Raw genomic sequence first — 15047 nt, 5'->3', positions numbered from 1 at the left:
ACACTATCCAAAGCAGGACAATCAAAGGTCTTTCCTCCTGCTGATGCAGAATCAGAAGACACTGGGACAAGATGGAGAGGTGGAGCAGACACATGGATGAGACAACAGATACACATTCCTTGATGGCCTGCTGAAGTTGGGAAAAGCCAGGAGAGACAAGACTGTTAAGCTCTTCTCTGACCATCACCCGCAGTCTGCATGGGGTGAGATGTCACCTGCGCTGTCCCTGATTCTTGATCCGCGCAGTCCTGGACTCCTTACTGCCAGTCTTGGTAACTCTTTTCTCACCACAAATCTTGTGACCTGTGTGAAATAAGGGACTGTCAGGAAACATTTCTATTATAAAGAGGCTTTTCTCCCTGTCCTGAAGTTCTTTGTATATTGCTGACCTTCAAGTGGAAGCATTAGGCAAGTGTTCTATGAATCCAGGCTGTGCAGACTCGGAGCCAAATCGCAGTGTATTCACCAGAAAATACCCTTTGGCGACCTAAGAAATACCCAAGGCGGATCTCCCCGCTGGTTCCGTTTCCGGGCGGTCGCTGTCACCAAGGGCGGCCGGGCGGCGGGGCGGCCCGAGGCGGCGGCCCGCCCCAAGATGGCGGAGTACGTGCAGGTGCTGAAGCGGGCGCTGAAGCACATCGGCGGCCACGGCGGCACCCGCGGCGCCATCCTGCAGCTGCTCAGGTAATGCGGCGCCCGGCGCGGGCGGCGGAGCCTCCCCGCTGCGCGACCGCCGCCCCGCGGGGTCACCTTGGCGGGGGCCGCCGGGCGGGGGCGGGGACGGGCGCGCTGCCGCGCGCGAAGCGGCGCCGGCGGGGCTGGGGCTGAGGGGGCGCCGCGGGGCGGACGGCGGGCGCTGCCTGAGGCGGGCGGTGCGCGCGGCCGGGCAGGCCTCGGGAAGAGCCCGCTCCGCCCCGCTCGCCGTGCGTTCCGCGAGGGCGGCGTGTCCCCGTCGGCAGTGGGTGCTGTGCTCAGAGCGGTCTCCACGCAGGGCCCGCGGCTGTTTTCTCTTCTTGAGGCACCTTGGAGGGTTCCTGGATGCTGAGCTGTCGGTGTTGCCCGGGCAGGTGTTCCTGGTGTTCAGCCGCGGTCTGTGGTCTGTTGCCACAGCCGTGTCTCTGCTCTAGCTGCACTCGATGCTTATGCGTACGCCATCGTGCTCTTTGCTCTGGGTCACCTCAGGTTGGCACTGGCTTTCTTAAACTGCACAAATCTGGGAGCCGTGCATCTGCTGAAATCCCGTGGTGTAAAGCAAGAGAATTACTTCATCTGCCTTACTGGTTCTATTTCTTCTAATTCACTTCAAACTGCAGGTCACCTCTGCTCTTTGGCAATGGATTGTCACTGCTGACCTATGCTCAGCTTTGGATGCCCTCCAGCCCCAGTGGCATTTTGTGCAAAATTAGTTGCAGCCTTTGTTTCCATTCATGTCTGAGTACTTTCTTCCCCAACTACAGAACCTTGCACTTACCCACATTAAACTTTCTCCTGTTTTTTTTTTTTCCTCTCACTCACATCTCATCTTTCTTGTATTTTGCATTGTGATACAGCATGCTTGAAGGTGCTCCCAAATAGGAGCTGCAGGTTTACTAGGGCACTCTTTTTGCATTCAAATCCTTGATGAAATGTAGAGTGGAAGTCTAAATGGTATGTGATCCAAATTCAGCAGTGTCAGTAACCTGTGTTGTCTTTATGGTTGATCCTGGCAAAAGTATTAGGACATATATAGTGAATGTTGTAGGCCTGACCACATGCTACAAAGCTATTTTTTAAATCAATATCGAGAAGTCAGGAATATGGGATAGGGGTGATTTGCAAAGATAAAATTCTCTGCCATATATTAATGGCTTTCTTATGTTTCTTATGTTAGAACAAACAAGCCAAGCTTTCTGAGCCTTCTTGAAAGCTTCCTCCCAGATTACCCCCCCCCCCCGCCCAAATCATCATAGCCCTTTTCCCGTTATTTCTTGTGGCTTAAATTGATCTGTTTTGAAAAGTTAAACATAACATTTTACATAGTTTGTGATCAGGCCTCACCAGTATTTTCATATAGTGGCTTTAGTACCTGTTGAGCAGTAAGACAATACATGGTTTCCCTGGCTAGTGCTTTACTGCTATTATAATTACTATTTTCTGTCACACACCTTCCCCCTGCCTCCAGGTTGTTTTCTCCTCTTTGTCTTCCTTCTCAGGCTGTAGTTATTACTCTGACAGTTCTCAAGAAGAAATGGAGCTGGGGAAATGAACATGTGGAAGAGTTTGAGTATTAGGTTTCATCAGAGTGCCTCTTCCTAAGCACAGCTTAATGAATGTCTCCTCAGAGATCGTTTTTGAGTCTAAGATCACAGACTGTGTTGACACCTTTCCACCACACAGAAAAAGAAGGCAGGCAAGACTGGAGACAGTGCTGTCCTTTTCCTTCAGAAGACTGAAGTTAGGTGGGGAATCACACCTGATCCTTGTAACCACACCAACCACAAACACAACTGCTGCCTCCTGCTCACCTTTCAAGCCATTAAATCATCCATCCCAGCTAAAGGAATAGGCTTAGTACTTAAGTGAAGAGTAATCAAGGTGTTCTTTCTTGGAACAGTTGATTTTAAGAAGTAATCACTGGTAACTGGAAAAAAATTATTTACCCAAGTCAGGAGACTGTTTCTCTGAATTTCCCTGCTTTTCTCTATATGTTTTTCACTGAGGCAGCTGTAGCAGATTTATATGTTATGAAGTCAAATTATTAAGAGCCTTTGTGGCTGGAAACATTCTCTTTACTTAAAACTCAGTGAAATTGGCTGGAAAATATTTTCTGGAAGCCATAAATACCTCTTAGTGTCTGATATCAGTATTCAGGGCATGAAGTCAGAACAAGGGCATAAGAACACTTTAAAGAAAGGGAAGGGAAAAAGGAAGGGAGAGCAGCAGTGGAATGGCTCTTCTTTTTCTGAAGCTGGGAGTTCGGGCTTGTAAAGCTGAGCCAGAGATCTTTGAGTGTTTCTTTGACAGAGGAGAGATGTGTCAGAGAATCTCTCTGCCTGCCACCACAGAGGTTTAAAACAAGTACCTGCTGGAATGATTGTCACTTTCACACACCCTGGGAGAAAAAACAACAAAAAAATCTTCATCTGACCACATTCCTTCTCTCACTTGGGATTGAGTTGAGAGTGTGCATAATACCACAAACAACTAAAACCTTTGAGAGGAAACTTTTCCTTATCTAATTCTGCCTGGGATGAATGTCAGTAAAAAGAAAAACAAAGTTGTAGATATAGAGGGAGAAGAGCACTTCAGTTAATTTTAAGGTTTTATCACTGGCATGTAAATTATAGGCTCAGTTTAATTATTGATCTCTATAATAATGTTAAAATATGTTCTTTATAAAGAGTTAAAACTCGTATATACCTTATCTGGGTCAATGTAAGTCTCACGGAGTTGCAGGGTGAATGCTTGCATCTTTCACACTTATGCAAAAGCAAGAAAGTAACAATTATAGTGTAGGGTTTAGCATGTATTTCCTTGGCAAGCAGCTGCAATGGCCTAAAATATTGCTATTCCTGTCTTGGAGGTTACTGCCTACACAGACATGGGAAGTCTCTTGTGCTGCTTCAGTGCTGACCACTTCCAATAGCAATTCAGGCTGAAATAGTAGCTACTAATAGTTGAGAAGGATGGTAACATTTTCTACTAAGTGGATTAACATGTGACTCTGGGACTCCCACAGTATTTAAGGTTTTATGGGTGTTAAGTTGTAGAGTTGCTTTATCTTCCACTACAATGAGCTTTTAAGTAAGTAAGAGTTCCTGAAAGCATTTTTGTATGGGTTTTATCGTCCTGTCAGTGGGGTGCACATTAGTTGCAGGAATTGGTGATTGTTTTACAATCCTTAAGCTTGAATAGTTTTTTAAAAAAATCTTTGCATACATGTGTACAGGTTTTTACTAGCCCCTAAGAAACCTCTGCCACAATTTCATTCTGAGAGGATGCCAATTTAAACTGTTGTTTTGATAATTCACAGGGTCAATGATTTGAAGACTGGTAATCTGATAGGAACTGACAAATATGGAAACAAATACTATGAAGACAAAAGAAACTTCTTTGGTATGTGTGCTAATGTGAACACCTCCCACCCAACTGTGCAGCTTTCACATAGCTTGTGTGCTTTCTGCTAGTGAAATACAACTTGTTGCCTGCCTGACTTCCCTGCACTTGACTTGTGTGAGTCTAAGACAAGGGACTCACAGAAATGCTTTGACAGCTTCTGTTTCTTTGTAGCATCCCTCAATTCATTTGCAAACACAGTCAATCTGAAACAATAAATATGGGATAAATAAAAGCCAGTTAGATGGTCTCCATGTAGGTAAAGCTATATGATCATGTGATTGAGAGTTGAATTTGGTCCTTGACCTAAAGGCTGGTAGTTTAACAGGTGGGCAAAGGAGAACTACTTTTAAAACTGCCTCACAGCTCTACTCACTTACATGATCACTTCAGGGCAAAGAGCACAGGTTAGCTTAAACTTCCTATTACCTTAAGTAATGGGATTTTAAGTCAAGTTTGTAGAGTGCTTAAAAAGGCAGCACCTAAAGCAATACAGGTGACACATAAGCAATTGACTTGCTGGTCAGGCCAAGCTGACTGCTGACTGTAGGGTAGCCAGGGAAAGCATTTGCTGGTTAACATTGCTTGGTAGTTTTGTATAGCTGAAATTTAGTTTAGTCTTAGGTTATAAGTGGCAATGTCCTTTGGGAAAAGACTCCTCATAACAGAGAAAAAAAATCCCCAAACCTGTTTCTCTGCCTAAAAATTGCATAAGTCCCTATTTCCCATTACTTATACAATAGCCAGTATTTGCTTCCTTGTGAGAGTATTAGATTCAGTCATCTAAAACTACAGTAACAGTGGAAATACAGACAACTTGGGGGAAAAAAAGCTGTGCTGGCTTTAAAATAAGTGCCCATTGTGGTAGATACTATCACTCAAAACGTTTTCTGTTGGTTTTCCTGAATTCTCTCCTTTATATGGAAATAATTTACTTTTTTGAACTAATGTGATATTTCTGTTTGTTTACTTAAGGTCGACACAGATGGGTTGTATATACTGATGAAATGAATGGCAAAAATACCTTTTGGGAAGTTGATGGAAGCATGGTGCCCCCTGAATGGTAAATGATTTAGCTTAATAATGTGGACAGATACTCATTGTGTAGTTCATGGACGTAGCTGTCTTGTATATGACCAGAAGATTTCAGACTAGTCACTTCTAATGTTGAATGGCATTCATGTTTATTGCTCACTGTCCTGGCAGAGGCACTTGGATTGAGAAAAGCATTTTGCCAGCCAGACTGAGCAGGTCAAGATGGTCTTCTAATTTTCTTTATTACTGGTGATTCTCTGTTAATGGCTTGGCAAAGCCTTGGGCACCAGAAGTAAAAAATTTGTTATTTTCATCATAAGCAAGAACCTAAGAAACATATGGCAATGGTGGAACAGCATTCCTTAACCCACAGCCACTAACAGCGTAATTGTTTCAATTTATACACATTGATGTGGTAGTAAACATTAAAGTGCCAGGATGCTCCCTATGTTGACTGCTCCTTGACTATAATTTTTATTGAGGTTTTATTTTCTGTTTGTGCACTTCAGTAATAATTCTGTACAGCCCTGAATTCCAGAGAAGGTCTCTGGCCATGCAGCTGTTGATCCTTTTTTTGTTTTCCTAGAAAACTCACACCACATAAAGTAACAGTGTATACTAAAAAAACAATCTCTGTGCAATTCTTCAGGGACAGGAATAGCACTTCAGCTCCAAAGCAGCAAAAGGTGATATGAAGAGAGAAGTGTTTGAGTAGACTGAGCAAACACTGACATTTATTACTCCTGTGACAAATGCTCTATGCCAAGGCTGGGACTGATTATAAAATCTCCTAAGCTGTGGCTCTCACAGGAACATTTGAAGAATGTGTGGGTCGACTCTCTAGGCAGTCAATTTTGTTTCAAGCTCTCCCAGCCTTATAGTATGTTTAATGTGGTTAATGCTTTTTCCTGTCTTATTTGGTAAGAACTGAATAGCGTTGTTTTTGGAACTGACATTAGAATCTCCAACGCCAGGATGTTCATGCCTTGCTCTCTGCATAACTGTTGTTTGGTTTTGGTTGTTATCCACTATTAGACTGTGCTGGCTTTTAAGATTTTCTTTATTTTGAGGCATAGGTTTTGTTTCGTTTTGTTTTTTCCTTTGCTTGGGTTTATGTGATGTTTGTTGCCATTTACAAACCTCAGTAAAGGGTTTCTTCCTGAGAATCAAAGTGAAGTTTCAAGAGTTAAGTAGCTTGTTTAGTTCACAGAAATTAATGAGGTAGAAAAACTTGTTTTCCTATCAATGTGGAAAAAATTCCTTTAAAAGAAGCAGTAAAGATTTCATTATTTTCAAGACTGGTGAGTGTAATGAGGCACAAAATGGTAAACAGTCTTGTGTTCGAAGGTATTTTTGTCAGGAAACTTAGTTGTGCAGTACCATTCAGGCTTGTGGATTTGGATTTTTTGGGGGGTGAGGGAAAATAAAGTGGGGGTGGTGTTTCTTGCTGATAAATGTGTATGTCCCATGGTAACATATGTTCGTTCTCATACAGGAATCCTAGCTTTGTGACACATTTACATCACTGCTGTGTATTTCCATACAGCTTAGAGACATCTCTAAAAATACAAGTATTTTGACTGGGAATAAATGCTGTCTTTTAAGACTTTTTAGAAAATTTTATGTGGTGCTATAGTGCCTTACATTTTTAACATGGTATTGACTTCTGAATTGAAACTGGCAATATATTGTACAAGCCACTGTCAGTGTAACACTAGAGTTGTGCAACTGCACAGGTAATGAGTGGTTATTTTGGACCCAGAAATTTGTTGGAAATAAATTAAACTGTGTGAAATTACTTACATTAACAAAGAGAGTAATTAATGCACAGTATAACAGTATGATACATGTTTGTCATCCTTGGGTCAACTGGGAAGTATTTTAAGTATCGCTGTTAGTGGTGAGCATGATCTGAATGTTTTTTCTAAACACTGATTTTTTTACTCTGAGATTCAGTTACTTTAGCTCAGCTCAGTGAAATTTTGTGGGTATGTTGTTGTATCCTCTCCTTGCAGTAAGTTGTGTGCCTTCAGGATTGTGGAATATGAATGCTTGTTCAAGTACAATTAAGTGAAGCTCATGCATGATGAACTGGGAAAAAGCATTTTGGTGTGTTGAAAAGCTCTGAAAACAACTGGGGAAAAAAATGCTGCCCTTTACCTTTTCTCAGATACTAGAGAAAAAGAAAAAACAGAAAGAAAAATCTTCTTATATGTAATAACATATTGTGATACTGTTTTAGGAGCTACTGAGTATTTTCAGTATTCTGAAATAATTGCTGTAATGTCTTTTGACAAAGGATGTACTGAAATTGTACAGTATGAAGGAAATCAAAGTGTTGTTTTGACATATGTCTACTCTTCAGGGAATCAAGACTGTTGCTTTTTAAAAATGTTTCCACACCAGAATATGTAGGCTTGTAGTTTATACTGATTTAGTTGTTATTTAACTTCTTTTTCACTCTGGTTTTTTTTTTGTCTCCAAAATCCAGATGTTGGTATCTACTTTGTTGGAGACAAGTTAATTAGATTTTAAAAAAATTCTTCCATACTTGCCTTGGGAATGATGAATATTAATCTTCTTTTAATGCTTTACAAGATATTTGGCACAATTTTTTCCCTACACAAAGTCATCTTTTTCACTTTTAGAAACCAAATACTTGTTTTGTCTCTTACTAGTCAGAGTATGCTGTTTGCAGGAACGCAGTGCTTCCATTTTTGAACACACTGATTGGGTGTGCTCTGTGAACATACAAACAATAGAAGTTAAATCCCTTTATAGCAATGCCTGTGTGGACTCTGTTTAGTGCTTTCATTGATGTCTCCATTGCAGCATCACTCTAATCCTTGGCCTGTGTATTTAAGCTATTTGTTTTGTGTATTTCTGGTTCAATGTACTTCGGTTTGCATTTTGGCCAAATACTTTAAAAAAACAAATTGACAGCTCATGTAAGTGTACACACTAGTTAAAAATAAATTGCTCTTTCCATGTCATCCTGTGGGGAAAGAAGAACTGTAGTTTGAGAATAGCTTTTTCCATTTGTAGGGACGCTTCATTTTGCCAGCACTGTCCTGTGTATTTGTAGTGTCTATCCTGTGCTTTGAGGTTTATTTCCTTCTGGTGCAAATCTGCCATCTTTGGAAGGAGCTCCAGGAGTGTTTACTTCATATAGTGAAGTATTGCAAATTTACCTTCAGTTTAATAGTCTGCATCCTCTTTAGTTGATCTGACAGGGAGGAATGTAGCACCTCAGACTTAAAGTGCCAACACACTAGAAAATGTAAGGAAACGTGCAATTCTCCTGTAAAAATGCTGCTTTTCAAGTCTGCCTTCAAGGAAAACAAAACAAAAAGATTGAATAGAAAAGGAAGGAGAGTGGGAAAATTTCCATCCTTTTAGTAGCTTCACAATAAATTTGTGGAGTTTTATAACTTGATTAAATGCTAGTTTGGTGTTTTCAGCTAAATTGAATGCCATCTCATTGCTGTGGTGTAGTAGCTTGCATGAGAAATTTGTTATCTCCCATGTGTAAACAAATAAACACATTTGGTGTCCCTTTTTCCTTCTCTGCCCTATGACCTGAACCCACATGTTCATTTCTCTTGTCTCACTGCATGGTTAACTTGTGGCAAAAAGTGGATGTAACACGTTGGCAAACATCCTGAGCTGACGCAAGCTGTGCCTGAACCTTGCAGATGCACATATGGTAGTGGCTGCTGAGTTTGTGTAGCATCAGTTCTTGTTTGACAGCTTGTACATCATATAATTGGCTCTGGTCCCTTGTAGCTTCAGTTTGAAATCTACTTGCTTTTAAATATTTGTTAAAACTTGGGAAAAAATTCTTCATAGTCTTGAGAGCTTTTGAAGATACTTTGAGGTGTCTTTTATCCATTTACTCAAGAAAAAGTGCAAAGGCTTTGCTGGGCTCAGTCTGCTTCCTAGTGACTGCTCTCTGATTCAGCAAGCTGTCTCAGCCTCTTCAGAGCTGCTTGCATCCTCCTGATATTTGTGTGCTCTATGCAAGTTATCTGCTTCTTTGTAGGTTTTCAGTCATTAATTGCTTTTGAATCCTGTTTTTCCATGCATGGATTTACAGGCAGAGTTTGTATAGAAATCTGGCCATCTGCAGGATGTCACATCTCTTTATTCATGCTGTTCAATCTAGTGCATGAAAAGCTTTTCTTGAGCATCTGGGGGTAGAGTCTGGGATATCAGAGCTTCAAAGGATTCTTTGAGGCAGGTGTCAAGGGGAAAGTCTTCCCAAAATAAAGTTTTCAAGATTTTAAGTGGAAAGTGGGAGCTTTTGTTTGAGAGAACAGACTCTGCAAACCAAAATGCTTTTGTAAGTCACATGTTGTGCTTCTAAGGGGAATCTTTTGTGACCAGGTTAAGCCCTGAAACTCCTAAATATAATTCATACTGGATTAATTTCTAAACAAACTTTTGAAATCTCTTCATGTATTTCAATGCCCGTGACTGTACTGACATGTCTTGTCAGTGAGCAATTTTATTTCTACTTTCCAGTGAGAAAATGTGATTCAAGGATTGGTTTTGCTGATCTGTTTAAATTTGAGCCTGGTTTCATGTTGATGTTACAGAAATCCAGAAAATCTTAAACCCAAAGATGTTAATTTCTCAAAAATGCTGTATTTTAAAAGATTTTATGAATTTAGTCTTAAAAAGCTGCAAAACAATAGTTTAAATGACACGTAAAGCTACTCTTAAATGATATTGTGAAACTTTTCTGCTGTTTCAAGGAATGAATGTATGACAAGTACACTTGTAATGACAGAGGTGCCAGACATCAAGCAGGCTTGGAATATAGTTGATTTTAGCTGAGCATTAATACAGTTCTAGTGCTGTGCTTGCTCCAGCCTGTCTTTCAGGGCCTTGATAACTGGATTTCTGTCTGACAGTTTTTTGTTTGTCCTGGTGGTGTGTGTGACTTTTGGGGAGCATGAAGATGGTGAGGCATGATCACAGGTGTGTAAATAGGGATTTGTGTGCGGGATTCTTATCCACTGTTACCAGAAGCATCACTAGGTGAATGTGTGTGTTGTAAGTTGCCTTTGTCATGGTTTAACCCCAACCAGGCACCAAGCCTCAGGCAGCCACTTGTTCACTCCCCCTCCAGTGGAACTGGGGAGAAAATTGGAAGGGTAAAAGCTGGAAAACTCATGAGTTAAGGACAATTTAATAGTGAAAACAGAAGCTGCACACAGGCAAAGCAAAACAAGAATTCAGTCGCTGCTTCCCATGGGCAGGCAGGTGTTCGGCCATCTCCAGGGGAGCAGGGCCCCATCACATGTAACGGTGACTTGGGAAGACAATTACCACCACTCCAAACATCCCCTTCTTCCTCCTCCTTCCCCCTACATGATACACTGAGCATGATGCCATGTGGTATAGAATATTCCTTTGGTCAGTTGGGGTCACCTGTCCTGGCTGTGTCTCCTCCCAACTTCCCGTACACCCTTAGTCTCCTTGACAGCATGGCAGTACAAAAATCAGAAAAGGCCTTGGCTCTGTGTGAGCCCTGCTCAGCAATAACAAAAGCATCTCTGTGTTATCAACCCCGTGTTCAGTACAAATCCAAAACGCAGCCCCATACGGAGGAAAATTAACTCCAGCCCAAAGCAGCACAGTCACAGAGAGTTAAATTCATTTTATTAATGTCCCTTGCACATTGCAGTAAGAGCCTTAATTTTTATTTTTAAAAAGAAAATTAACTCTACCCTGGCCAAAACCAACATAATATGTTACAGTAAGCAGTTTTGAAAAACTGAGGCTCCTCTGGAGTGATACTCCAAAGCATTTTGAAATGCAGTTCTAGAGTCAGTACTAGCAGAATGGACTGTTCATTTGCCCTTTCTCTCATGCCACACACTCTGTGTTTCTGTGTTAGCAGTGGAGAGCTTGTTGGGTGTGAGCATAGGATCCCCCCTCTGTCAAGTTAGCTTTTTTGCAGCACTTCTGCCAGCCTTGATGCAGGCTGTCATAGGACATGTGACTCCTTGAGGTGATGTGAAGCACAGTAGTGCACAGAATTATTCTGACAGGTGTGAATCGGGCAAGAGAGTTCACCTAAGGTGAGAGCTTTGTGTGATGTGGCCAGGGCATTTCAGAGGCTGGTTTAAAACACCAGGTTTAAAATTGAGCAAGACCTGATTCTCTATCATCAGACCACATCGTGATTAGTAGTGCTATGGGGCCACCTTTTTCCAGACAGAAATCATTAGCCACTTACCTTTTTTTAACATAAAAGCAGTGGGAAATGTACACTTTGAATGAGACCAGATTTACAAAGGAGACTGGAGAGAGGAAGAGCTGGATTGCCTTCACATTCACACTGCATTGGTCACTTCATCTGAACATGTGTATAACTTCCAAACTCCAAAGTGGATCATTTTTCCCACAGGAAGCTGTTCTTTGCCTCTAAACACAGTTTTTTCCTCTTAGTTTTAAATGATCTTATGGTTCCATCTGTATTCAAGCCAGTTTCCTGGCAGCCCTTAGTCCTACAATGTGTGGCTTCAGTTTGGGGGTTTTGTTTGTTTTTTTACTTCAAGAAAAAGAACTTCAGGCTGACACTTTTTTTAAATTGACATTTTTGTACTAAAGTTATAGCTAAAGTTGAGATTTTTTTTCTCTGTTTTTTTAAAATACATGTCAAGAAGCAGTTGGAAAAGATTACCAGCCTTCTGTAGAGCTCTTCAGGTTTACAATATACCTATCAGTCTATTTCTCACCACTTCTATAGTGGTTTTGTTTTGCTGTATAAATGAAGTGTGCTGGATTTGTTGCTAAGGGCTGAAAATGCAATTTTTAGGTTTTCTAATAGAACTAGAAAAGAGGACTTCGTATTTTTAGGTCAAGTCTTTGCAAAAGCTGATTAGCAGAAGTCTCCTTAATTCTACTCAGTAAAAAAACACATAAGCTTGCAAAAAATGTCATCACCTCACTTTTGTCGTAACTACACACAGTAGGAAGTACATGTAAACTGACAGATGATTAAAATGTAATTCAGATTTCAAAGTTGCTTCGGGCACTGAAATAGGAATGGGATGGAATCAATTCAGTTGGTCTCTGCTGCAGTGTTTCAGTAAATTGTTAGAGAAAATGCTTTGCTTGATCATTAATGTTGCTTGCACAGAGAAAGATTGACATTTAGTTCATAGGTAAAGGCTAATCACTGTAATCACTTGGTAATTACCCTGTTACTGATTGGTATTAATCATTGTGTTGTGCAGTCAGTAAATATTTATATGCTTGTTTTAGGTGTACTTACGTCATTAATCTGTATCCCAAGTGGTAGCCTCATGTATGCTTTGAAAATGGTATTGAAATTGTTGTGCAGTGTAGTCTTCTGGTAATTAAAAACAAAACAAAGCTTCATAACCTAAGAAAGAAAAAGCCCAGACAACAAAACCATACCTCGTGGTTTTGCCATTTGTAGTGCCTGCCTTGACCTGGCTGCCTGGTGAGGGCTGTACAAACAAGTGACAACATACTCTGCCCAAAACCTGAGCGTACAAAGGAACAGGAAATTTGAACTTAGGTGTGCTTTGAGCTGCTTGGAGGCAGAATTGTTGTTTATCAGTTAGGTTTGTGAAACTAAATAAAATCAATATCCTGTTGTCTCATTGAAAGTCACACTGGATTAAAATTATTTTTCTCCCTTCTCAGAATAAATACTTAGTGTCTCTTCAGAGGAGGACCCTTGGGAGTCAGGAGATAGCTTTGTCATGTAATGTTCCTTAATATCAATATGTCTTTTTCCTCTTAAGGCATCGCTGGCTGCACTCAATGACAGATGACCCTCCAACTACTCATCCACCAGTCGCTCGTAAATTTATCTGGGAGAACCATAAATTCAATGTGAGTGGCACTCCTGAGCAGTATGTGCCTTACTCTACTACTCGCAAGAAGATACACGAGTGGATCCCACCTAAAACAGCCAGCAAGTAACAACAGCAACAACATGACTTGTCTCAGCTTGGGCTTTCAGTGTAAACTGTATTTTCACTGGTTTTGTTCAGAATAAAAGCCTCCTATAGCAGTTGTAGTTTAGTTTATTGAATTGGGGGCAGGGAAACAAGTGAGAAAATGTTGGGAAGAGGACAGAATACATGACAAGTCTTAATCTCGTCAAGATACTGTGCTTTTTCTCATATTGTCAGTGTCCTGTCTTCACATAAGCAGCTCTCAAACTCTTTTTAGCATAACAATTCCCGTGATAGTTACTCCTCATATTTGTGTCATTCAGCAGAATGCAAATACACATTTGAAATACAGATTTCTCATCTCTAACATTATTTTTTTGCAGTCTCTGCATGGCAAATAATGCACTCTTCATGTACTATTTTAGGAAGCCATCTCTTAAAATTTTCATAAGACAAGTTAGAATAGTACGACCAGTCAGGACCAGTCATGTTCATAAATATATACATGAGTATGCAAAAAGCATTGCTGTATTCCAGTATGGGATGATACATAATATAAAAATTGGAAGGCTACATTAATCAAATGACATCTCACCCATAAGGGAACTCAGCCATAAGAAGAGGGCCCTCTGTCACAAAAATCTCTTTTGCTGTGGAGGTTCATTACAAGATGTTCTCATAAGGGTTTGACATGGGCTGTTTGCTCTCTTGTGGCAAGACTTTTAAAAGTCTTTGGAAGTTTGAGATTGCACATGTTTTAGGAGGTGGTAAAATGTACCAGAACCTAGTCTCAAAAATGTGAAGCTGGCAAGTGCACTTTAGAAAGAGAGTTGGTTGGGGCTGTGGCTTTTTTCTATCTTGCTAATTAATTGTTGACTTTTATTCCAGTCTGCTTATGTGTTTTAGCAAAGCTGCCCTCTCCACAAGGCTTTCTGTACCTGATGACCTACTCTGCGGATAACTGGTATGGGGTGTGCCCACCCAGCCCCTCATTCACCCCAGCATCTCAGCTGGTTGGGGAAGGAAAGAGAAACTTCATGGGTTGAGAAAGATGGGAAGAGTGCTTGCCAGTTACCATCATGAGCAAAAGAGATTTTAATTTATTGCCAAGTAAAATTGCATAGTGAGAAACAAAGTCAAAAACTGTAAAATGCCACCTTCCCTCCCCACTTCTTCCCAGATTCAACTTCACAGCTTCACTCCTGACTCCTCTACCTCCTCCTTGGGGAATGGTGGTCAGTCTGTAACAGTTGTTGTGGGCTCTGCTGTTCCTGCCCCCTGATTCAGCCTGGGTCCTCTTCATGGGCTGCAGTCCTTTTGGATAAACCCAGTATGGGTTTTCCACAGGCTGAAGTTCCTGCTGGGAAATGCCTGCCTGCTGGTGTGGATTCCTCCTGGGGCCATCAGGAATCTCAGCTCTGGCACCTGCAGCACCTCCTCACCCTCCTTCTGCTTTCAACTTGGTGTTCACATGAATGCTGCCCACTTCTTTCCCCGTCATCCTCTGCCTGTGCAGTATTTTTTGCCCCATCTCAAATCCTCTTTCCCAGAGGTGCCCCTGTTTGGACTGAGCCATGCCCTGTGGTGTGTTAGCTGTATCCAGCACAGGGCAGCCCTGGCCTCTCCCTGCAGAGGCTCCTGCAGACCCCACTGCCAGCACCTTGACAGCTACACCCAGTGCACTGACTTGCAGAAATCGTTGTTAAAGATGACTGAGAAGGGGGTTGGGTGTATTACATGCTTGCAATTGCCTGTCAAGAAGAAAAAACCTTTGCTCCCCAGTGACCCCCACAGTGGCTGCACCACTTACTCTATGCTGGCTGATTTCCTTTGCCTGCCCACCTGACTGGGACACTTAACCCTCAGTTCCTTCTTTCCTTCCTTCCTTATTAAATCAAATCGTGGATTAATTAATTACTTAAAGGTGGGGTTTTTAACTTTATTTTCTTGAAATTAGTTCTAGTCTTTAAATTA

At 41.4% G+C, this 15047-nt stretch overlaps 1 protein-coding gene across 1 annotated transcript; it reads left to right on the top strand.

Annotated features, from left to right (window-relative positions):
* Window positions 1-557: 557 nt before the first annotated feature.
* On the top strand, window positions 558-13189 carry NDUFA12 (NADH:ubiquinone oxidoreductase subunit A12). The gene is made up of 4 exons (XM_069000315.1): window positions 558-684; window positions 4013-4095; window positions 5071-5158; window positions 12918-13189. The coding sequence occupies exons 1-4, from the start codon at window positions 596-598 to the stop codon at window positions 13096-13098; spliced, it is 441 nt and encodes a 146-aa protein (XP_068856416.1). The 5' UTR covers window positions 558-595; the 3' UTR covers window positions 13099-13189.
* Window positions 13190-15047: the final 1858 nt, after the last annotated feature.

Source organism: Aphelocoma coerulescens, chromosome 1A (genome assembly GCF_041296385.1).
Source record: "Aphelocoma coerulescens isolate FSJ_1873_10779 chromosome 1A, UR_Acoe_1.0, whole genome shotgun sequence".
In the NCBI taxonomy this organism is placed as follows: domain Eukaryota; kingdom Metazoa; phylum Chordata; class Aves; order Passeriformes; family Corvidae; genus Aphelocoma; species Aphelocoma coerulescens.
Note: the sequence above shows the minus strand (reverse complement) of the source record. Positions and strands in the feature narration are given on the sequence as shown.